Source organism: Mesoplodon bidens (assembly GCF_964165515.1).
Source record: "Mesoplodon bidens genome assembly, chromosome: 8".
In the NCBI taxonomy this organism is placed as follows: domain Eukaryota; kingdom Metazoa; phylum Chordata; class Mammalia; order Artiodactyla; family Ziphiidae; genus Mesoplodon; species Mesoplodon bidens.
Genome location: NC_138165.1, coordinates 65,987,583 through 66,012,745, shown reverse-complemented (window position 1 = coordinate 66,012,745; position 25,163 = coordinate 65,987,583). Strand labels below are relative to the sequence as shown.

General features: G+C 40.0%; 1 protein-coding gene across 1 annotated transcript in view; it reads right to left on the bottom strand.

Annotated features, from left to right (window-relative positions):
* The window catches only part of FAM171B (family with sequence similarity 171 member B), a 65,287-nt gene extending 49,455 nt beyond the window's left edge, over positions 1 to 15,832 (bottom strand). Inside the window, exon 1 of the mRNA XM_081242104.1 lies at positions 15,435 to 15,832. Coding sequence (XP_081098230.1) covers positions 15,435 to 15,672 — 238 coding nt within the window. The 5' untranslated portion in view covers positions 15,673 to 15,832. The remainder of the gene's footprint in view (positions 1 to 15,434) is intronic.
* Positions 15,833 to 25,163: the final 9,331 nt, after the last annotated feature.

The following is a 25,163-nucleotide window of genomic DNA, read 5'->3' as shown; positions in this document are numbered from 1 at the left end:
CGGGAAATAATATATTAATAAGCTAGTTATGGGCTTCCCTGGTGGCACAGTGGTTGAGAGCCCACCTGCTGATGCAGGGGACACAGGTTCGTGCCCCGGTCCGGGAAGATCCCACATGCCGCGGAGCGGCTGGGCCCGTGAGCCATGGCCGCTGAGCCTGCGCATCCGGGGCCTGTGCTCCGCAACGGGAGAGGCCACAGCGGTGAGAGGCCCGCGTACAGCAAAAAAAAAAAAAAAAAAAAAAAGCTAGTTATGACTTTTTCAATTAAAGTTACAGAAATCCAACCAGAGTTTCCTGAGGCAAAATGGAAATTTATCAACTGATGGATACAAGAAAGGATTGTACAAGAAAACCACAGGGATGGCAACTATCCAGCTGATCTGGAGAATGACTGGGACCAGGAACTCCATTTCTGAATACTGGCTTCATCATTTCCATTCATAGGCTTTCTCCACATGGTGGGCAGCATGGCTGATGACAACTCTCAGGTTTTACCTCTTACCATTTCCAACATCAAATGTGGATGGATAAGGGCGGCATAAGCAGAAGAAAGGGGAAGAGAGGTACCAGACAGACAGTCCTATATACGTCCACCATAAAAGTTACAAGTAAAAATTTGATTAATGGGAATTGATCCTAGATTGGTGGGAAATGACCAAAAAACAAAGTAACTTGAAAGCCTGGCAGAACCTCCCATTTTGGAGCATAATGTAGCTAAATTGCTACCTTTATACAAAACTCAGTCTTATCACAACCTGGTGGATGTATAATATGTTATCTGCACAAATATAACAAGCCAAACTGAAACCTTCTTAAAAATTCCACATACAATCTATAAGATTCATTTACTCATTCATTCTTTACTTGAAGCTCTATACCTTTTCTTCATTGATTTTTACACAGTTCAATTAAAAGTTTTTAATAATTGTTTTACCATTTCAAAAAAAGTGTTATTGCCCACTGAATGTTCCCCAGATCTTAAGAGAAGCATGCTAAAGCTTTTAGGGATGAAAAGTCAAGATGTATAAATTTAAGTTTCAATTGGTTCTGCAGTACCGTGTCTGTGTGTGTGTGTGTGTGTGTGTGTGTGTGTGTGTGTGTGTGTGTGTGTGTAAAGACATAATAATAGAGATAAAGCAAAAATGACTAATTTTAACAACTGTTGCATCTTGGAGGATATATGGATACCCATTACACTAATTGAATTTTTCAGTATACAGTATTTCAAAGTATTCATTATAAAAATTTGGAGGGAAGTAGAAGCCTGACAGAAGACTTCAAATTTTAAATGACAATATAACGAAAGCATAAAAAATGAAAGTAGTGTTTCAGGATGATACATGTAGAAAGGGTATGGTTTGAATTAGAGGTAGTAAAAAATAGAGAGACCTAAGAGATTACTGTATAAATCCAAACAGATGGGGGGCAGGGCAGCAATGGGCTGGACTGAGAAAGTGGCTATGAAAATGAAACAGAAGGAATGGATACTAAAGACTGTGATGAATACTTAAAAGAACCCAGTGAGTGACAGGTGAGTGTGGGAGAGAGAGAAGACAGAATCAGTGATGATCTCTGGTTCCCCAGGTCAAATGATTAGGGAAGGGATAGAAATAGATAAGGTCTAAAGCAGGGAACAGATTTGTTGGGTTAAGACAATGTCTTTCATTAAATACGTTAATATATTGCCTCCTCCATGTAAATACAGTTCATATGCTGACTATGTGGTATAATCTCCTCCTAAAGTCTGTGAAAACCCAAAGACAACGTACCACACAAGCACCCTAAGAACGAGAGGCAGACACACTGGGCTAGAGCCTGGGGGAAAACAGCTAGAGTCGGCCCATATGCTCCCCCTGTTAAGCCACCTGTTTCAGTGTCTCAGTTCCCCTAGCCTGGAAGATTTACAGAATTTCAGGGATTTTTAAAAAATGCAAAAACTGCATGATAGGGTGCTTTAAAGTGGTAAGAGCAAACTTCGACTGTATCCACAAGAATACCTCAATGTATAAAGCTTCAAGTAAATGTGAGAACTTTTCTCATGCATTGGTAATTTCAGCTAAATGGCCTCTTGCTATGAGTACACCTCTAGATTAACCTTAATGGAGAAAAAGTTCATGAATATATAAAATTCCTATCTATTATTTTTCATATACTTTCTGATTTAGCAGAAAACCAGGCAACCGCTATGTGCAATTACATTTTTTTAAAGTCTCAATTTAGATGGTGCAAACACAATCATTAACAAAATAAACCTTAAGTCACTCACTGCCTTGTGGTGGGGTGTGGAAATGAAATTTGGGGTCACTGAGGAGGAAAGAAGAGAAGCCAAGTTGTTCCCATGATAGGGCGGGGAAGTGGCCAACAGGCTGGCCCAGATGGGAGAGAGAGGTTACAGGGACCTCAAGACACAGCTTTCTGCGCTGTGCTCATGTTGAGAACTGAGATGTAAGAAAACAGCACAATTCGGTCAAGGTGGTGATACCCCACTGTTAAGGCAGGGGAGAGTTATTTCTGCTATATATCAATGTAAAGGCAAGACACAGTCACTGCTAATTCACAGCAGACCTAAATTGATAGAAATGGGGCTTATGTTTGAATCCTGAATTCATTTCCTTTGTTTAGAAAGGAGTGGGCACATCTGGTGTCTTCAAGAAATGAGGAAACGGTGGAAGAACTATGTTATTTTTTTCTAACAGCATGGAATGATGAGCAGTAAAAGTATGAAATAAAGAGAAATTAAAGAAAAAAGAATTCTAGAGGATACTAAAGATAAAAGGAACAGAATTATTATACTGTTAATCGCAAAAGAAATGGAAAAAATAGATCTAAATCAAAAATAATAAATTATTTCCTTTTGCTTTTCTATATCACTTTGGGACACACTTTAAATGTTCATTCTTCCAGGAAACAGGCCGAATTATTTCCCCTCAAACCTGTGTTCCCACAGTCTCCTATATACTCCTCGAATAAAGCACTTATCACACTCTTATTTGTGGTCTCTCTATGTCCCCACCAAGTGTTCTCTGCAATTAGTGAGATTTGTTTAAAAAAAATTTTTTTTTAATGAATGAAATCATTTACTGTAGGAATCTTTATGTTATCTCTAGCCCCATATATAAACCAACATATAATGTGTTAAATCCAAATAAATACCAGTTCCTCTTTCAGTATATATTTTTTTCAAATCATGGAATTGCTCTTGATATAAAACCTGCATACTTTGGCCACTTCATTCTGCATGTCTTACAGTCGTTTCCCTATATAATATTCTTTTCATATATATATACTCTCTAGAGAAGCCTGCTCAAGCTTGGGGATGAAAGAAGATAATCAACTGCACAAATATCTATCTATATGCAGTCATTCATTTATTCACTCAACAACTATTTATACAGGAGTACAGTCCCAACCAAAACAGTTATCGCACCTGGCTTCATCTTGCTTCCGATCTAGAGGTGAAGACAAATATGGAATTATGGAATAGATGCCTAGCTACAGATCAACTACAGACCATGAGCAATTAGGAGGTTCTTACAAGAGCACATTAACAGAGGAACCTAGCTCAGACTGGGAAGCTAAAGAAAATCTGTTTAAACGAAGTGGCACTTAAGCTAATACCTGAAGTTTAAATGAATTTAGCCAGGGCAGAGAGAGAGAGTGAGTGTGCATGTGTGTGTGTATGTGTATGTGTGTGTGTGTTGCATGGATCAGGGAAGTACTGCAAGCAGAGATACAGAGGAACAACCTGTACAAAGGCCCTGAGGTACAAAACCTGTCACACTCAAGGCACAGAGAACTGGAGCTGAGACTGGGGTGGGAAAGCGTGCAGGCCCCTATAGGTCACTGGTTCTCAATGTCATGGGAAGCCTGATAAAATTTGTTCTTAAAAATAAACACTATGGGGCTTCCCCGGTGGCGCAGTGGTTGAGAGTCCGCCTGCCGATGCAGGGGACACGGGTTCGTGCCCCGGTCCGGGAAGATCCCGCGGAGCGGCTAGGCCCATGAGCCATGGCTGCTGAGCCTGCGCGTCCGGAGCCTGTGCTCCACAACGGGAGAGGCCACAACAGTGAGAGGCCCGCATACCGCAAAAAAAATAAAAAAAATAAAAAATAAATAAATAAATAAATAAACACTATGTGTAGGGTGTTGGGGGAGGATTCCCATAACTGGACATACTTCTTGGTGGATTTTTAGAGCACCAAGAATGGAACGAGGAGGCCAGTTAATACGCTAACCTGAACTAGAGTGTTAAGAGTGACCTGGGCTAGAGCAGGGGCAGTGAAGATGAAGAGAAGTTAACAGATGAGGAATATTTAGGAGACAGACTTGGTGGGTTTGGTGATGGACTACGAGAGGAAGGGAGAGGAAGCAGCAAGGGCAGCACCCTCACCTCTCCTTATTGGCCAGAGGGGCACTTTAATAACAGTGGGGTTTTTAGTAACAATAAGGAAGGATGAATGGTGAAGGTGGTCGAAAGCTGAAAACTGCCAGCTGTAAGTTCTGGAAGGTAATGTACAGCATGGTGACCCTAGTTTAAAAAAAATAAGAAGGGGATTTTTTTTTTATCCTGGACGGTCTGGTGAGAAATGAAGAGTCCAGACTTAGACATGCTTAAACTGAAATACCTGTGATCTATCCACATAAAGATGTCAAAATAATCAGTGGATATATTCAGGAGTGCACTCTGGGAAGTCTTAGCATATAGGTGGTATTTAAAGCAACTGGAGTGGATGAGATCACCTTGTGAGAGAGGAGAATGAGGAGAATGTAAAATTAAATGGAAAAAAATTTTTTCTACTTTTAGAATATAAAGATATTTTAATTACCTACCTATTACAGTATCAAATATTTTATGCCTATAATACTTAAGTATAATTTTACAATATAATGTAATTATTGCATGCAAATTATTTAAGAGTTACAGACTTTAGACTGTATTACTGACAAAGGATATTGATAGGGAAGAAAGGGGAGTAAATTGGGTCACCATATTTTCATCTTCCTTTGTCAGATGTATCTCTAAGCTGCTGGATCCATGAAGGGCCCCATATACAGTCCCTGCATACAGTTCCAGTCTGTGAGCCAGTCCTTGCATACAGTAGACACAAAGGCCACAGTAAGATGGATTTGCCAGGGGGAGCTTGTGTCTTTTTTTACCTCCCTGTCTGTGCCCCCATGCCATTCTCTGAAGCTCTAGCTTTCCAAGTCTCAACACATGCTATTATTTATCTTTGGAACATCAGAATGTGTTGAAATACAAACTTTTCCATTTGGACTTTCAAATGAAGGAAACATTTTGCAATATAAAGCCATTCCTCAAAACAAGGAATCACTCTGCTATTCACTCTTCCTAGCATCTAGCTTTTCCAATGTAGGCAGTTATTAGTGAAACCAGGAGAGGTGTGAATCAAAAAAAGTAAATAAGGAAAACATGAGTTTCAATGAGTTTAGAGATGATATTAATTCTGAAAGCCGAGAAGAGCGCTGGTGTTGAAAAGAGCAAGTTCGATCACAGACGTGAATCACAGTGGCCTGAAATTACTATTTTGACCCCAAAACTGTTAAAAAACCAAAGATTAATACTTGTTTCAGCAGGTGGGAAATGGCTTAAGTTTTTATAAATGCCTTCTCTGTAGGCTAATAACAACAAGGGCAAGCCCTCATCTGCTAAAATGCATTGAAGTTTATAATCAGGCCTGAGGGACTGGATGACTCACAAAGTAATCAGAGCCCTTATTAAGATTATCTTAATCTTAGTGACCCTATCCTTCAGGGCAAGAGCCAGGAGCCAAGATGCAGAGAGTTTCTGGGTTGACTGCCAAAAAATTCTGAACAGAGGGTTTTTTCAGGTATAAGATATCCCACTAGGTTATTATATAATGAAACCTGGATATGAAACAATTCAGAGTCATGTGGTTTATCAAAAGATAATTATTGCATTTTGGTAGACATTCTACAAACAGAATGGAAAAGCCAAAGGTTGAAAGAATCGACCAAGGTACGTGCATCCCACGCAGTCAGTTTCTTCAAGGGTTAGGCCTTCTGGCAGGACTGGTTACACTGCTGTCGCGCTTACTAATTTTACCCATCACATGTACACAACAACAGAAACCTCACATGTTAGGAAAACACAAAAATGTTATTTGAGTCTGAACGTTACCTTTGTTCTTTTCTTATTGAGTCCACTTACAAAGGCCTAATCAACCATGGCAGGTTTTCTTAACCTTTCGGGGGGTCAAGGATTCCTTTGAAAATCTTACAGATGATCTCAACACTAGATAACTGAGACTGTATAATTAATTTCAGGGTGCTCATAAACCCTCTACACCCTTCCACTGGTTCCCTAGAACCTCTGCCATATAGGGTGTACGGGACAGTGAGTCCCTTACACAAACAGGGGAGAAGAAGATTCACCATTTGTGAGTACTTTCTCTCCCTATGAACTTACTTGACCTCCCCTCAAACTTGTCACAGTGAATTATATTACCTCTCTCTTCTTTTCTTATGAGCCTCCGAAGTCTTCACCTTCTACATCTTGACACCCTATATTCACCAAGCTTTACGGATTCACAAGACTTCTTTCCTATTTGAAATACTATGGTACAGAAGCAATTTAAAAAGACACATTCTTTTGACTATTCTGATTCACAAAATTGAATCCATGGGTAGGGAAAAACTATTAAAAAGCTCACTTATCTTAGTTATATTTGCTATGAAGAAAATGATCAAATTATCCTTAAGTAACAGTTTTATCAAAATTTGTAACTGCCAGGTGGTACCACAACTTCTTTTAAGATGTGAATGTGGCACCTGGAGATTATCATACTAAGTGAAGTAAGTCAGAAAGACAAATATAGTATATCACTTATATGTGGAATCTAAAAAAATGATACAATGAACTTATTTACAGAACAGAAATAGACTCACAGACATAGAAAACAAACATGATTACAAAAGAGGAAAGGTGGGGGGAGGGATAAATTAGAAATTTGGGAATAACATACATAGAAATTTAGGAGTAGCACATAAACAACAAGGACCTACTGCATAGCACTGGAACTATAGTCAATATCTTGTTAAGAAACTATAATGAAAAAAAATCTGAAAAACAATATATATATATTCAATATATATGTATGTATAAATGAATCACTTTGCTGTACACGAGAAACTAACACAACATTGTAAAGCAACTATAGTTCAATAAAAATTTTTAAATAAAAATAAAACAAATAGTACTTCAGATATAGAGAACAAACTAGTGTTTACAGGGGTGGGGGGGAAGACAGCGGTAGGGGATTAAGAGGTAAAAACTACTATGTATGAGATAAATAAGCTCAAGGGTATATTGTACAGCACAGAGAAGATAGCCAATATTTAATAATTATTATAAATGGAGTATAATAACCTTTAAGAATTGTGAATCATTATGTTGTAACCTGAAATTAATATAACATTGTAAAGCAATGATACTTCAATAAAAAATAAAATAACTATCTTAAAAAATTTACAAATTACCAGACTAAAAAAAAATGATGTGGATGTGTTCCAACTTATGTTATATACTTTTAAAACACTGCCAGAGCAAAGCACTTAGGAGAAGGTCATTTCTACCTCATCCCAATTCCAAGAGCCTATGATTCCAAGTATTATTTTAATCTATGAAGTGAAAACTTATAGTTTTTTAAATTACTGCATATTTTAATTGATATTAGACATCATTTCATTATAAATAGCATTAGGAGATCACATTAGTTGTTTCTTACATTAGTACAGAGATACTTTTCTTGCATATGATTATGAATGAGACAAATTCTGGTTACTTTAAAGAAACACTGAAATTTGGGGAATTATTAAATCATAGCTTTTCTGCTAAAAGTCCAGAATCTAACAGCACAAAAATATTGTAAAATATGTTTTGGAAAGTACTTATTTTATGAGGAGAAGTTATTTGTTTTTAAATGCAAATATTTGGATTACACCAATTAATTTAAAAGTGACCAGACAGATTTTTTTTTTTTAACTTCAGGTACACAAACTGAATCATAATCTGTGTTTCATGACACACTTATTGATCCATGCATGGTTCATTTTACTTAGTAAAATAGTTAAATAAATCCTACTATACCCATAATCCTTGGTGACATTTTTCCCCTTACGCAAAAAGTGTGGCCTCCCTCTACTTCATTTTTACAGTAAATGGATGTTCTTTTGGTAATCCTGTCTCAGTCACCCAGACATTTATAAACAAATCCTACTCATACAAATATGAAAACATTAGCAGCATGTTTAAAGTTTTGAAGAAACATAATCCATTTAACTATATAGAGCCATACTTTGACAGCTTAATTTCTATCATTTTCAAAAACACTGGCAGTCGGGGGCGGGGGTGGGAAACAGGCAAGGGTGGAATGGGTCAAAATCCAGGACATTCGCAGCTTCTATTCAACTCCTGGTTATAGCTAACCCATTAGAAAAAACAAATAATCCATCTACCCATCCTGTTTCTGTTTGTGTCACATTCCTATTACAAAAAAGTGGCGGAACAGGTAGGTGTGAATAAAACCATGGACACTGGTCTTATTTTATTTTAGAAAGAACAATGAATATGGAATTCTACAACAGCCCTGGAGCACTTACCCCTGAGGTAAGCCAAAGGCCTTACAGCATGAGCCCCAGGTGAGGCTGGACATTTCTACGAGCTTCCAACTGATCAAGTGGTCACTGAAAGCCCAACTAGTATTTAGGTCCACAGATATGAACTGCTAATGGCTTAGCTCTATATGTGTTCTAAATTTTAGCAGAGCTAACAAGTGAACTAAAACTAATATAGTTTCTAAGTGCTGTTTCTCTAGTGAATAGGAACAAAACTAAGTACAATAACTGATAATACTGGCAAATGTTTAATTTTAAATTAGACCCTCATGTCATGATATAGAAACCTACTTGAGAAAAAGAAAACATTAAATAACAATTGAAATCTCTGTCACATATAAATAAAATTAATTTTAAATCTTGGTTTTTGTGCAAGACACAGAAACTTAACATGGAGAAATTAACAGGCATTACCAACTCAAAGCTTCAGAGAAGCCCAAGACATTGCTGAGACATTTTACAGTCTAGGCTCACTAGGTCACAGATTTGACACGTTATTAACGTGGAAAGCAATTGCCATTTCCTTGACACCCTCTACCCTACATGAAAGGGCACCCAGAAATCATTCCTCATTTCAGGCCCAAGTGAAGTGGCCTAATTATACTCCAAGACATTATCAACAAGTAGTCAAGAATACTGCCTAGGGCTTCCCTGGTGGCGCAGTGGTTGAGAGTCCGCCTGCCGATGCAGGGGACGCGGGTTCGTGCCCCGGTCTGGGAAGATCCCACGTGCCGCGGAGCGGCTGGGCCCGTGAGCCATGGCTGCTGAGCCTGCGCGTCCGGAGCCTGTGCTCCGCAACGGGAGAGGCCACGACAGTGAGAGGCCCGCATACCGCAAAAAAAAAAAAAAAAAGAATACTGCCTAGTCCTCATAACATAGACAGTCATAAAAAAAAAAATTTAAGAGGCACAGAATCTGATATGTCTTGGACATATGGGTTGTGCTTACACAAAAGGGCAATTAAAGAGACCTCTCCAAACAGAATCTTCAAAGCAAACAGAAGCTGTTTTCTCACGCCTATGATGTATTTCACTACAATGCATAGCTTTCATAGTTTTAGAATTTTCCAGGTAACTATTCCAAAGCATACTTTTTATCAATAGCAGATGGAAAATATTATGTCCATTTCCTAGCTAAGGCAACTTGGAGGAAAGGAAATTAAGACCTATCACACTAAGCCAAGTCAATGAATGACAACAATACTGCAGCTAGTACCTAGTCAGACAGAACGTTGAAAGAAAATTAAGTTCAATATTTATATACTTAGGGGGAAGAGTTTTGTTTCAGAAAAATATTTGGTTGTTTCTGTTCAGGCACATTAAGAACACTGAAAAAACACCATTAAAACAAACTGGACTGAAATTCAACACAATGGCATGTGTTTTCCAACCTGTAATCAACACCAAGAAATAGCTCCCTTTGGTTATTAAAATCCTGGAAAGAAATCATAATTACCCCATCTGGGAATACGGCCTTCAAAGCATGAGTACTTTAGATAAAACAGCCAACGTCTAGTCCCACTTCTATTGATTTTCAAATTCCTTGAATGGAAAAAAAGTACACAAATGCTTTCATGGATAGGAGATTTTCAATCAGGTTAGCTTAAATAAAAGTTTAAATCAAGTTATTTGAATTTAATAAAAAGTATACAGTAATATTCTATACTGAATTTCAGTATTTTTAAATTTTGCTAAGTAGGTCCCAGCTACATAGAATAAGAAAAAATCTTTAACTTTAAAAGTACAGGGCTTCCCTGGTGGCGCAGTGGTTGAGAGTCCGCCCGCCGATGCAAGGAACACGGGTTCATGCCCCGGTCCGAGAAGATCCCACATGCCGCGGAGCGGCTGGGTCCGTGAGCCATGGCCGCTGAGCCTGCACGTCCGGAGCCTGTGCTCCGCAACGGGAGAGGCCACAACAGTGAGAGGACCACGTACCGCAAAAAAAAAAAAAAAAAAAAAAAAAAAAAAAAGTACAAGAATGTAGCAGCTTCATTTACAATAGCTAAAACTGGAAATAACCCAAATATCCATCAGAAGTGATAAACCAAACTGCAGTAATTGATACAATGGAATACTGCTCAGCTGCTCAGCAGTAAAAAGGAACAAACTACTGAACATCCATGCAACAACATGGATGAAACCTATGGAAATTAGACTGAGCTGAAGAAGCTAGACACAAAAAAGTACATGCTATATGGTTCTATTTTATGAAGGTCTAGAAAACACAAAATTAATCAGTGATGAAAACAATCAGAACAGTTGTCAATGGGTCGGGGCAAAGATTGCCTGGGGGCATGAGGGAACTTTCTAAGGTGATATAAATGTTCTATATCTTGATATGGGTAATGGTTACACAGGTATATCCATTTGTCAAGAGAATACAGTTTATATTAATACCAGAATCTGAAGTATGGACATCCATTAAGTAGCTTTTACAGCTTTTCTTTCATTTTATGACTTTTGATATTTTTAAACCAATACTTACAAAATGTATATAATCATAAGCTCACTTGAAAATGACTTTTGAATATTTTTCTAAGGCAAACCTAGAGTGATAATAAAATTTTAACATTAAAATATATATATTTTTTTAATATTAAAAAAATATATATATAATGTGGCAACACTGTAAATCAAACACCACTTTCCCCACCCAATAAACTATAGTTTATTGTTTAAAAAAAAAGAGTACAGTTTAGGTATGTACATTTTAGTACATTTTAATGTATGTACATTTTACCTCCCCGCTCCCCCCAAAAATCCCACATAATGGAAATGGATGGAGGTGTGAGTGAAACAGTCACAGCAGAATTTGATCATTGTTAAAACTGGGTAATGGGTATGGACTTTTTTTAATACTATCCTGTTTACTTTCTATATATTTGACATTTTCCAAGGTAAAAGGTTTAAAAATATAGATCAGTGAAACGTACAATCAAAAATGTTTATACTGTGAAAATATATCCCTCAAGAGGCTTTCTCTGTATGCAGAAGACTTTTATAAAAATCCACGGAGATCCCCAGTGTCTGTGCTTCGCATGGAGAATCTGAAATGGAGCTCGTTATTTTCTCCAGCTCCCCTTGCCCCCATCCCCAGCATGCCTCCCATCTAATGGGCCATCAGACTGAATATGATATGGTTGTCTCAGCTACCACCAACCCCCAAATTAATTCTTCCCTCGTCCCTCGAATATTTATTTCTAACAAATACTGGTGCAGATGGAGACATCAGAGCTGCTGCAGACACCGGAGAAAACAGATCTCAGCCTTAGTCTTTATTCTCGGTACTCTCTAAGGATGGTGTTTTAGAAGTTAATGAGAAAATGAAAATTTACTTTTTTTACATCCTGGATTTTTTAAATCTCATATTCAACTTCTTTGAACCTTACTTTCTCATTTCTCAGCAATATGAAGAGACATAAATTTTCAAAATAATAAAATCCAGAGTCAGCAGAGTCCGCAGTCAGTTTCTCTACTATGGACTTAGGAGGCTCAATCATGTAACAGTCACTAAACAAGTCTTATTAGTTTTCTAAATATTGCCTGAGAAAAGTCCTATAGCTTTTCACAAAACATGTCCAAAGAATCAGAAGCACCATACAGAGGCAAAGAATGAATTAAAGCTCCTTCAGAGCTATTTAAAGGTATGTTAATACCCTCCTAGAGCTATTTAAAGGTACGTTAATACCCATAAGAGGATTATAAGTGCACCTGGGTAAAGAATCTTCTTGACAGAACCTAAAAAGTGGACTTAAGTATTGTATCTAGCAGTTCTCTGTAGTGAACATAAACACTGAAACTAGCTAAAATTAAAAGTCCAAAATATATATACTTTATAACCTCCACTTACAAATATTTCTACCTAACATTTCTTCATGTTTATATGACTCTGCTAAATTCCAATGAAGAATTTCACAAGATGTGAAATAACAAATACTCATAAAGTAAAGGAGATCCTTGGTGCTAGCATTTTTGTTCATTCATTCATTCAAAAAAATGTGTGCCTACGAATAGCAAGTGCTCTTCTAGGTGCTAGAAATATATGTAATAATTCAATGTAATAATGACCAAAGCAAAGTTCATGCCCTCAGAGAGTTTACATTCTAGTAAGGGGAGACAGGCTTACAAGAAGGGCTGAGGATAGTAAGTGCCATGGAGGAGAATCAGTACGAAAGGGCATGCAGATGGCTATTTAACACAGCTGTCAGGAAAGGCTTCTGTTAGCGTGATTGGAGCAAACCTGAAGAACCGAAGGTCCAGAATTCCAGGCAGAGAAAATGACAAGTGCAAAGGCCCCACACCAGAGCCCACTTGCAAACTGAAGAAACAAAGAGCCAGTGTGGCCCCAGCGCTGAGTTACTCTCAGAGCTGAGTTACTCTCAGAGCTGAGGGAGACGGGAGTGAGAGGGCCGCAGAGGATCTCAGCCTTTGTGGGCCATTTTCAGGGTCTGGGCATCTAGTGTGAGGGAGATGGGAAGCCATTGGAGGGCTGTGAGCAGAAATGATCCTATTTAATGTTTTTAAAAAGATCACTAGGGCTTCCCTGGTGGTGCAGTGGTTGAGAGTCCACCTGCCGATGCAGGGGACGCAGGTTCGTGCCCCGGTCCGGGAAGATCCCACATGCTGCGGAGCGGCTGGGCCCGTGAGCCATGGCCGCTGAGCCTGCGCGTCCGGAGCCTGTGCTCCGCAATGGGAGAGGCCACAACAGTGAGAGGCCCGCGTACCGCAAAAAAAAAAAAAAAAAAAAAAAAAATCACTAACTGTGTGAGGAGAATAGACAGTAGAGGAACAAAGGTTGAAGCAGGTAGACCAGTTCAACCTAGAGATCACAATGTGCTCAGAGGAACATTTTAAGTTCATTTGTTTATAGGTTATGTTTCATTATACAACCCAAATACTCCTGTAACTACAACAGCGGTCAATTGAATTGCTCCCTTGTTTGCCACTGGCTTGGAGGGTTAGAGTTTTTGAGGGAAATGCAAGAGTCATCTTATGTTACTTTTCAGGCTCTAGTTTGATCTGTTGGCTAGTGGTTCCTTTATCTTCATTAATCTAATAGGTAAGTAAGACAAAAACTGCTAGCTTCCCCCAAAATAACCCTTTTCAAAAATATTACATCACACATATCAGAAAACAAATATTTTCACCCGTACGCTGGATACAGAAGTTTCTCATATTATTTCCGTTATTCGTAACCTTCATCACAACCTATCTATATGGTAGTAGTCAAAACCCATTTCACTAATATTCCTGAAAGACGATAAATCGAAATAAAAATATACTGCAAATCCATCACCACTCTGACTTCCGTTTCATCATTTATGAAACCCCTCTCATAACGAAGACAGGCTCTCCATCACTCTCCTATCTCTCATCGCCTTCAGTTTACCCAACAGTATATCTAATCGCTGCCTCGCCAGTACCCTGTGGTTAGCCCTTTCAGTTATAAAAAGCCAGGTAGGAAAACCACCACACACAGCACCTCTTTCAGGACTTTCAGCCACGCTCACGTGTTATTAAATGGTTTGAGAGGGTGTCAGAAGCACATGCTTTCCGGCACACTTTGGTGATTTCATCCTGTGCTCAGAGCACTCTGATAAATTAAATCATTCTGGCTGTGTCAGGAATCGCAGCTGGTGTACCTGAGTATGTTTGGCTCTTTGATGAGGAGCAAGCAGTACAAAATAAGATTCCGAATCCTACTCTTTAAAATCTCATTTTCGGCATCTCGTATAACGTTTCTAGGCAGGATTCTAAAGCGAAAACAAATGTTATAATTCGCTTTGGTTTTGCAGAAACCTAAGCCCACTTGCCAAAAAAAACACTGATGGCTTTTTTTCTTTCCAAAGAGCAGGCAGCTTCTACAGTAGGGAAGGGGACTGGGGTTGGTGGGTAGGGAGAAGCTATTAAAATGGATAATCCAGCTTTTTGCTTACCGGTGTAGCTTTAATGGAGGGGAACCAGGCAGGAACTGAGGGACTGTTACAGCCACGTATACCGAAAGGGCTTTCCTCACCCTCAGCTGAATAGTGTGGAGAATCTGCCTCATTACCTTCTACTAACAAGTAAAGAGATTCCCCTCTCTAGGGGCAGGCTTTGCTGTGCTAACATCCGCTACAGCCTTCACCTCATCCAGCCCCCTCTCCTTTTCCCTTTCCTTCAGCCACAAACTCCTATTTCGTTTTTTGGTTTGTTTCATCTTATTATACTGAAGGCATTCTTGCAAGCCGCCTTCAACCATTCCCGGGATAAGAAGAGACAAAAATAAATAATCAAATAAATCAAGATTTCTTTTCTCCAGAGCTAAATTTAAATATATAGACGGAGCGAGATGGTGAAAGGGGGTGTGTGGGTGTCTACTGCAAGATGTTTCAGTCTCCAGGAGAGAAAAGGATAAAGAACAGAAGGCTAAAAGGATTTGAGAAGAGTGTGTGCGTGTGTGTGCGTGTGTGTGCGTGCAATCATTCCCAGGGCGGAGGGGAAAATTCAGGAAGGGGGGGAGAAGAAAAAGATCAATCCAGGCAGTCACTCCCATCCCTCCCGACCTCTCCCCACCTCACTGCAGTGCTCTGCGCTTCCCAGAAAGCTCACCACCGAAAGGGCAGATTCCCAAAACCAAAGCAGAGCCCGAATCCTGGTCACGCAGGCAGGCGTTTGGGGGTGGTGGTGTGTGTGGCGGGGGGTAGAGACAGGCGATGGGAAACCATCTGGCTAGGGAAGCGGCGAGGAGGCCAGGAAGACCAGAGCAGGAAAGGCAGGGCCGGGCTGCCGGGACCTACCGGGAGCAGTGACGGTAGAGGATGCCCCGGGCACCTCTGGCCTCTCCTCCTCAGCTTCTTCCCGCTGCCGTTGCTGCTGCCGTTGCTGCTGCTGCTCCTGCTGCTGCTGCTGGATGAGGCTGAGGTCGGAGCGGCTGAGCTCAGCTCTGGCGGCCGCAGGGACCAGCCTCGCCTTCAGCAGCACCGCGGCCAGGCCGAGGAGCAGGGTGCAAGGGACGCGCCGGCTGAGCCTCGCCATGGCCGAGAGCCAGAGGGCCGCGGCGGCATATTGCGGCGGAGGTCCGGGCGGCGGCGGCGGGCGCCAGGGCTGCGGGCTCTGGCAGCGCCCGCCCGCTCGGTCCCCCTCGCTCGGTCTGCCTCGCACACCCTCACCAGGAGGAGGAGGCTGGGGCGGCGGAGGAGACGCCGGGGGAGGAGGAGGAGGGGGAAGTTAGCATCCTCGCGCACGTGACGCGCGGGGCGGGGTGGGGCGAGCTCCGCGCCCGGCGCCGCGTCTACGCTACCACCCCGGGATCAGCTGCTCCGGACGCGCGCGCTCGGCGGGGTGCTGGGGCGCAGTGCTGGTGGTGGCTTCCTAGGGTAAACGGAAAAGGAGAGCCTTTCTGGGGGCTGGTAGACCTTCAGATCCTCTAGCCCCTACCTAGACACCGGGAAATTTTGCAGAAAGTGGAATAAAATTCCCTCCACCTGTCCGCAAAGTAGAAGAGAAGGTGGTGTATTGATTACGCTCCCACAGCACTTAACGCAGCATCGGCGGATCAAAAAGCCAGGATCTCTTAACCATGTGGGCTTTGGGGCATCACGGCCATCACTGGTTAGCTAGAAATTAAACTGCGGCTCTCCAGATTTTGATTAAATTCCTCTTTCTGCCCAAATTGGAATTTCTTTCTATATCGTAAGATATTCTTAATTACGTTTTGTCTAATTATAGTCTATACCTTTCATTTGCTCAAAAAATATTTTTCTAAATGCTTACCAACTGCCAGTATTTAGTCAGGTGCTTGGAATAAGCAACATACAATCCCTGCGTTCTAGGAGCTCATTACCTGTTAGGACAGAGGAACATATAAACAAATTATAATCCAGGGTGGTGCCTGCCACTGGAGAAACATTACAGCATGCAGAGATTGCACTGAATTGGAAGAAATTAACCATGTGGTATATGGAAGGGGGCTATGAAACACTAGGAAAGGTGGGGTTTAAAGAAGACTAAGAGTTCCACACATAGGTGGGTGTAACCAGGTCATCTAAAAAGTGTAGCTGTGTGTGTATGTGTGTGTGTATGCCCGTGCACACGCGCCTAGAGGTGTGTAACAGCACAGTGTGCTTGGAAAATTGTTAGCAATGATTGTGACAGAGTGACAGTGTTTTAGATTGAAAAGGAGAGTGGAGATCAGGTCATTAAAAAAATAATAGCAGGGACTTTCCTGGTGCCGCAGTGGTTAAGAATCTCCCTGCCAATGCAGGGGACACAGGTTCGGGCCCTGGTCCGGGAAGATCCCATATGCCGCGGAGCAAATAAGCCCGTGTGCCACAACTACTGAGCCAGCAGGCCACAACTACTAAAGCCTGCGCACCTGGAGCCAGTGCTCTGCAACAAGAGAAGCCCCCACTCTCTGCAACTAGAGAAAGCCCGTGCACAGCAACAAAGACCCAACGCAGCCAAAAATAAATAAATTAAAAAAAATAAATAATGGCAAACACTTCTATAGTACTTACTGTGTCCAGGCACTGTTCAAGCACTTTATATACATTAACTCCTGTAATAACCTTGGATGCTATATAAGGAAACTGAAATTTACATTGCAAGTGATTATGAAATAGTGAAAGAAATTAATCAGAGAAGGGACTTGCTACCAGTCTGTGTTTTCAAAGAATCACTTTGCTATCGGTATGGAAGAGGAAGAGGGATAGATTGGCGGAGAGGAGGCCAGTGTAGTGGTGTTTGCAAAAGCCAGTGAGGAGATACCAAAGGCTTGTGAGACCAGAAAGGAGAAGAAAGGAGTGGGAGGTTCAGTAGGTAGGGCTAGAATCAGCAAAAATGGTTGATTGCTTGGGTGAGGAAGAAAGAAGGAGAAAGATGGGTATGTCTAGTATGACACTCAAATTGCTAGATTGAGATCTTGGGTGGCTGCTCATGACATCATCAAGATTAGCTGGTACTACTGACTACAGAGTAGGTGATAAGCCATGGCTTGTTCCGTTGTAGTCTCTTTGTATTTGGAATGTCTGTGGGACATCTCATAATATAATGTAAATGTGATCTGTGACATCACATCCTTTACCATCATAGTTGATTCAGATGGATTTGGCTGATTGGACAGTCCCTTTCCACACTCACCACTCTTTTGTGTGTTCGTCCCAATGTTTCCAACGTGCTGGAAAAGAACAAATTTCTCACTAGTGGAAAGTTATTCTTTGGTCAAGGATGTGAAACTAGTGCCTATATAACCATAACTAATAATAATAATAGGCATTTTACATACATTATCTCGTATCCTCAAAGCAGTCCTACAAATTAGCTCTCATTATTCTGTTTAGCAAATGGAAACACTGAAGATCAGAGAGGCAACTGTCTTGCCCAAGGCTACACTAATGAGAAGTGACTTTACCTTTCAGCACTGTTTGAAACTTTTGCCATGAGCTTGTGTTGTTTTTTAGTGATTTTTAGATGAAAATAAACTACATAATGTGGGCTACATAATTTTTTGAAGAGAGATGCCAAAGTGAGGTCCCTCACACTAAACACCACTATTCCATCATGGCTTTGCCTCGCCTGTGTGAGCAGGAATTATTGGGGGGAGGCTGAATGCAGAGAGTCTTCATTAGTTTCATCAAGCTGTTTTTGTTGCATTTTCCTCCAATTTGCCTCTGCTCCTGGAGAGAAGAAAGGAGAAAATGGAAATGGCTCCAGAATCCTGACTGGCAGATCAGAAGGAAAGGAATGCTGCCAGGATTTCTGTCATCCTGCCTTACGGTGGCCAAGTCATCTTTAATATATTAGAAGCTGACCTTCCAGAGGCAAAGTTGCTGATTTCACAGCCCTCAGTGGAGGGTAGATGTGAAATCCTTCAATACTACAGACTGTTTAAAGAAATAAGCTTTGCTAATCAAGATGGGTTTTAGATGGTTTTTAAATGCTCCGTTACTCATATAGTTTATGCTTAATTTCTGTGCAATATACAAAAGCCATATTATTGGATGCAATCAGGGCTAGTATTTGGTGAATCAAAAAAGTAGGTCGAGACAAAAAAATCAATATATTTTAAATATATTTTATGCTGCTTATTTTATCTTAAAATAGGCAAATATATATTCATTTACCAATCTTTTGACATAGGGCCAATAATTTTTTTTAAATCTAACCACATCCTAGGGTTTGAAGTAGTAAACCACAATTACAATGCATCCCTATTATTTGCAGTTTTCGATTAAGTGGAAGGAGTTCTTTAAAACTCTTGACAAACAATTCGAATGCCAAATGCTTCTATTTTCAATTTTTCCCCAATTTTACCATTTTCTCACCCACTTAGTATTAAACTTAGTTTTCATAGAAAAATATACTTCATTTAAATTTATATTTCTTCCATACCTTATAACACATAGAACTGCCAAAAACAGCTGTGTGAACAAACATAACTGACTTTCAGCACAGACACAGACCAACTGGTGGGGGCAAAACCAAGCAGATGTTCAGGAAAGGGTATCGTGCTAATTTCATGTACTTTACATGTCAGCCAGTGTGCTTTACAAAGGAATGGAAGATGCCGGTTGATCTAGGAAGTTATTTTCAGGTTCCTAATCCATGATACTGTTCATGCTTAATATAATGTAATCATTAATGTTAGAATGTCTTCATTTTTATAAATATACTGCAAGAGCCATCGGAAAGCAGGTTGTAATACCATACATATATAATAATTCTTCCCTGCTTAAGATCTACTGGTACCTCCTCATTGCTCTTAGCATAACATCCAAAATCTCCAACAGATTTACAAAGCCCTTTACAATATATCCTCTGACTATGCAGGCTCATCTTTCGATATTTCCTACATAAACACAGAGATGGGGGTTGGTGGGGGGAGGGAAGGGAAGGGAAAGGAAGGATTTCTTTTATGACTTTGAACTAGACTTATTCAGGTTGCACATACTGATTTCCTCGCCTGGAACTCTACTCCCTCATCTCTAACTGACAGACTCCCACAGAGCCTCAAGTTTAGCTTAGGTATTACTTCCTCTAGGGTACTTTCCCTGACACCCTTGGCTTTGATTAGGAGCCCTTGCTATGAACTTTCATGACCCTCGTATTTCCCCTTAGGACTCTGTTACTTAAAATGGATAGTTTCTTGCCTGTATCCTCACCAGTGTAGGCTCCACAAGGGTCAGGGCCATCACGTTCACAGCTGTATCTCCAGCTCCTGCCACAACACCCAACAGTGGCTGTCTGATTATTTGGTTGATTAAATCAACAAATCGATTTTAAGAGGCAGAACTGTTAGTTAATGGAGAAGACCCCAGAGTCAGACGGCTCTGGAATCCACCCCTCACAGCTATGTGATTTACAGAAGATTCTTGGCCTCAGTTTTCTCAACTGTATAGTGGGAGAAATAACAGAGCCTAAAGGAGACAACAAAATAAGATATAAATACTTAGAGCTTCTTGCTATAGGAACTGTTCAGAAAATGTCAGCCATTACTTCTTTTGTTAATGTTATGTAGTATTGTTCTTTCATTTGTGTATTTTTACAATGTATATAAAATTTTATTTTATATGTAATCAATTCTTATTTTTCTTGTTATATTTTATATAGTCACTGCAAACACTCAATTAGCAAATACTGAACCATTGTTCCTAGAGGAACAGAGTGAGTTAGATTTAATAACATATTAAATATATTAGATATATATTTATGTAAGGGGTAAGAACGTTTACCTTTTTGGAAATATGATTTGCAAGGTTTAGTAATTGACCGTTTCCTTAAATTATGACTCTTCCTCCAACACTGCTGCCTTCATTTGATAGTAAGCCATTTAATTTGAGTTTGAAAACCAAAGGACTAACTGTTAAAGAGGGTTGAACAAGTTCAAACTTGTATTTCTTTGACTAAGAATCATTTATCCAGGTAGGGTTATCCATACAGATAGGGACAGTTTGGGATTATTAACCAAAGTGGGTCATATGGTTCAAATAGTCACTAAACTCTGGGTTTAGAGGTCCTTCTCAGGTACAGGCATGTAAATCATTAAGACTCTCTGGGGTCAGCATGCATGGATTACCTGCTGTGCAATTTTATCCATGGCATTTCAGGTACCTTCCACCTTCACCCCCAACAAGTTTGCTCCAAATATGGTGGCTCGGTAGAAAAGAGTTCATTAGGCACTCCAGCTAGGACGGCCCAATGTGTAGTGGGAAGTGATGGAGCCAGCTCAATCCAGATTAAAAGGCTCAAGCCAAAGTTTACTCCAAGACCAGATCTAGATTTTCAAAAGCTTGGATTATTTTAGGGACAAGACTGTTGAGGGCCGATGTGCCAAGCCCTCTGACCCCACTCTTGTGTGTCTTGACCTTAACTATCTAAATTCATTAAATAGATATGAATCTTTAAAAAAGAGAACCCAGGAAGCCAGGACTTTATGATTTGGGAAATTTTCAACACATCCAGATTGCAGAAGATGCTAAAATTAAGAGATTTAGAGATTTACTTTAAAGAGAGTTTGCTCTATAAAGAACACAGAGACTGTACAAACATTTGCTAAAATCTCAGAAATTTTTCTTTGAAGAGATTAAGTGTGTGACTCATAGATTCTCCTCACACAACCCAACAGAAGCCAAAAATAGAGATGAGATTATTTAGGAAAGCTCTGTGGAGTAGCCTCTAGTCTAATGGAGTGAAATATCCTTGACATACACAAGCGATCCGTAAGGATCCTGAGAATTTTGTATCAGCAGAAACACTGCCAGCTCAGTCTAAAGGGATAGTGTACAAAATGAAAAAGCATACTGAACCCACACAGTCTTATCAGTAGGAAGATAAGCTGTAAACAGCTGTAAACATTTGCTACATTTCATGGGGGGAGAAATGATGACTCATAAGGTGAAGCCATGAGCCACAGAGTTTGAGAACCACAGAGTTTGAAACCACAGAAATTCATAGACTTTGAAACCAAATATAGATTGCTCAGCTGGATTCTGGAATTGCTTGGGACCAGTGACTTCTTTTATTTTCCTTCTATTTCTTCCCTTTTTTTAAACCAGAATGTCTATAATTGTTATCATGTGCTTGTCTTACTGTGATATGTTGGGAGCAGAAAACTTGTTTCTTTAGTTTCACATGTTCACATATAGAGACAAATTGGACCCCTGGAGGGATCATACCCAAGCCTTGCCCATAATTTAGATGATGAGATTTGGGACATTCGAGCTGCTGAGATTAAGAAGTCGTTTTGGACTCTGAGTTGATATTGCAGTGGTTTGACTTTGGGGGACTTTAGGAATGGGTTGAATGTATGTTGTGTGTGGGATTGATGTGAATCTTTGAGGGCCAGACCATGGACTGTGGTAGACGTAATAATGCCCTCCAAAAGATGTTCATGATCTAATGCCGGATTCTGTGAATATGTTACCTATCACAACAAAAAGGCTGCAATAATTTAAAACAAATTCACTATCCAAGGCATGAGGTCACTAGCCTCATGCAATGACCAAGCCTGCGTGGATCTAGGAAAGGCTATGGAGTAGATAATGTTAAGAACTGGATTTGGAGAATTAGAGGTGAGAAGAGGGGACTATTTCTGTACAGTGTGTAAACCAGATTCTCAGCTCTGTCATTAAATCACTCCTATACTGCCGCTGTTTTAGGGTCCCCTTGAGAGGCTAGGGCTGTTCAGTGGGAATATGGTAAAAGTAGTTTCTGTTCTGTCATCCCTATTACTTGGTAATCACTAAATACCTGTGGAGTGATTGAGAAAAGAAACTTCGGGTTCAATTTTTGCTAGTAATTTAGTACCACATGATAGTGAAGTGCTTCGCTCTGGTTTAGTAGTAAAGGTTCAGGTCAGAAAGTCAAAACTGGCATTACTAAGAAGTAGGAAATTTGCTTATTCTTTAATAAACTCTTCCCTTTCATTTCCTCACTAAGGTGTACTGAAAAATTCAAAATCATTCACTTGTCTGCCAATCAGGTGATGATATTTCTGAATTTTAAAGGGGTTTATGTCACTTATAATCTCAAAAAAGAACTTTAACTGCACTGTTGAAAGATGAGAAAATTTATAAGCCACCAGAACTTTCTTGCTTTCTATGGTAAACTTCCCATGACCCTATCCAAAATCAAGAATCACTTCTATTACTCAAGTGGAGAGCCTAATTCTCCACATTAAATACTGCTACATTTGTACATTACTTAGTGCTTTTTTGTGAATAACTTTGTAACGAGTAATTAATATTCTGACTACAAGATTGACTAAAAAGTAACCCTAAAGATTCCATTTCAACACTCTAATATCTGAGAAATGATGTAGAAGAACTTTGAGAATTACTTTGAAAAAAATTAGGTTAATAACATGAAGGTAAGTTACTGTGTGAAATTCAAAATCTAAGTCCTCCTATTAACACAACACCAATTTATGTATTTGCTATGCTTCAGGAAGTGAGGTTGACAAGGAAGGTGAACCTGAGTGTAAAAGGGAATCTAACTATATAATTCTCTAGGCAATTCAGGACAGATTAGAAAATGAGTAAAAATATTCCGGTTGACCCTTGAACACAGGGGTTAGGGGCTACGACTCTGCGAAAATCAAGTATAATTTATAGTCAGTGCTCTGTATCTGTGGTTCCTCCATATCCAAAGTTCCACATTTGGGGATTCAACCAAGGATCAGGCAGTACAACAGTATTTACTATTGAAAATACCCATGTAGAGGTGGAACCATGCAGTTCAAATCCTGTTGCTCAGGAGTCAGCTGTAATTGGAAAAGCACTGGTGGTGCATCAACTGATAGGCATCCCAACCTATCCCCTAGATAATAACAAATCTATTTTATAGACCGTGACTAGTAGTTCAGGCAGTGTTGCACAGCAGAATGCATAACGTACTAGGTGTTTGAATATGCAAGCTTTAGTCCCAATCCTGCGGTAACTTCTTTAGACAAGTAATGAACCCTCTGGGCATGGTTAACAGTACGAAGGAAGTGAGGTAAACCCCTTCCAATGTGTGCTTTTTAGCAATCTGACCATGACCTGCATAGATGGTGTTTTCTGCAATTGTCCTGTTTAGGGTTTGTTGAATTGCAGGTTGCTCTTTTTGATGAAATTTGGAAACTTTTTGGCTTCGAGTATTTTGTCTGTCTCATTTTTCTCTCTCCTCTCCAAGACTCCTTTTGCACCTAGATTTGTCCCACAGATCACTGAGGCTGTTTTTTGGTTTTTTGGTGTTTTTTGCCATCTGTGCTTCAGTTTGGATAAGTCCTATTGATCTAAGTTCATTGATCCTTTCTTCTGTCCTACCCAATCTACTTGTAATCCCCCTCCAATGAATTTCTGACTTCAGATATATTTTTTCAGTCTAAAGATTTCCACTTGAGTCTCTTTTGTTAGTTTCCAAACCTCTCTTGAAATGCCTGTCTTTTCATCCATAATTTTCATGTGTTCCTATAGACTCTTTAACATATTTATCATAGTTATTTAAAGTCATACCTGCTAAATTGTTTGTGGGTCTTTCTACTGACTATTTCTTCTCAAAGCCAAGCATCACATTTTCCTTTCTTCCCATTTACACACACACACGACCTTATGAATGATACACTGCAGTCTTTTGGTTGTGTTACTTTCCTCTGAAACTAACTGCCTTTATGAGCAGACAATTAGATTTCAGGTGGATCACCTTAAACTTGTGGAAGCTTGGTTACATGCTTTGTTAGGGTGGGACACTGGTTTTACCCTTCATCCTAGGGTGAATCAATCAACCTTGGGATGTAGTATTTATTCCCAAGGAATAGATCCTCTGGGGTTTCAATGGAAAGACTGGGGTGTTTCCAAGACTCTGTCACTGGGTAAGACTTGAACTCCGGTCTCTTGTTTCTCCTGCATTGGACAGTAGCTGGAATAACTGCTCAGTTCTTTCAAACTTCCATCTGCTGTTTTCCTTTTGGGCCCTCACTAGAGCAGAGTCAGGGTCAGCCAAGGCTTTGAGGGGAAAATGTTCCCCTTTCCCACAAAGTGGCTTCTCCCTCCCCCCATCCCTCAATTCCTAGCCATGATGGCAGTCCCATCATTCTAGGAAATGAGGGGGCACTTTTCCGCTTGCATTCCATCCACACAACAGAGAGTAAACTCAGGGAAAAGTGTGGTTCCCTTCCTTGAGACCAATTCCCTCCAGTTTCTGCCTGCTTTTAGTATCTGCAGTGTCTTTAAAGGTTTCTTTTTTGCTTCTTATTCCTCATTTCATTCATTGTTATCTGATACAAGCTACTTTGCCATTATTGAAATTGGAAGCCCCTTTAAAATTTTAAATGTCTATGATACTATGATTTGTAATTGGTGTATTTTAACATTAGTTTCCTTTTGCTCTGTTTGTGACACCTTTTTTCAAATAACTAACACTCCCAAGAATGCGGACTTTTAAAGAGGTATGTCACCTCTTTAAGGTCATCCTTTTAGTGCACTACTGCTAGCTCATGTGATCAAAAAACAAAGCAACATAATAGAAGGAAAATATAAAGTCCTTGCACA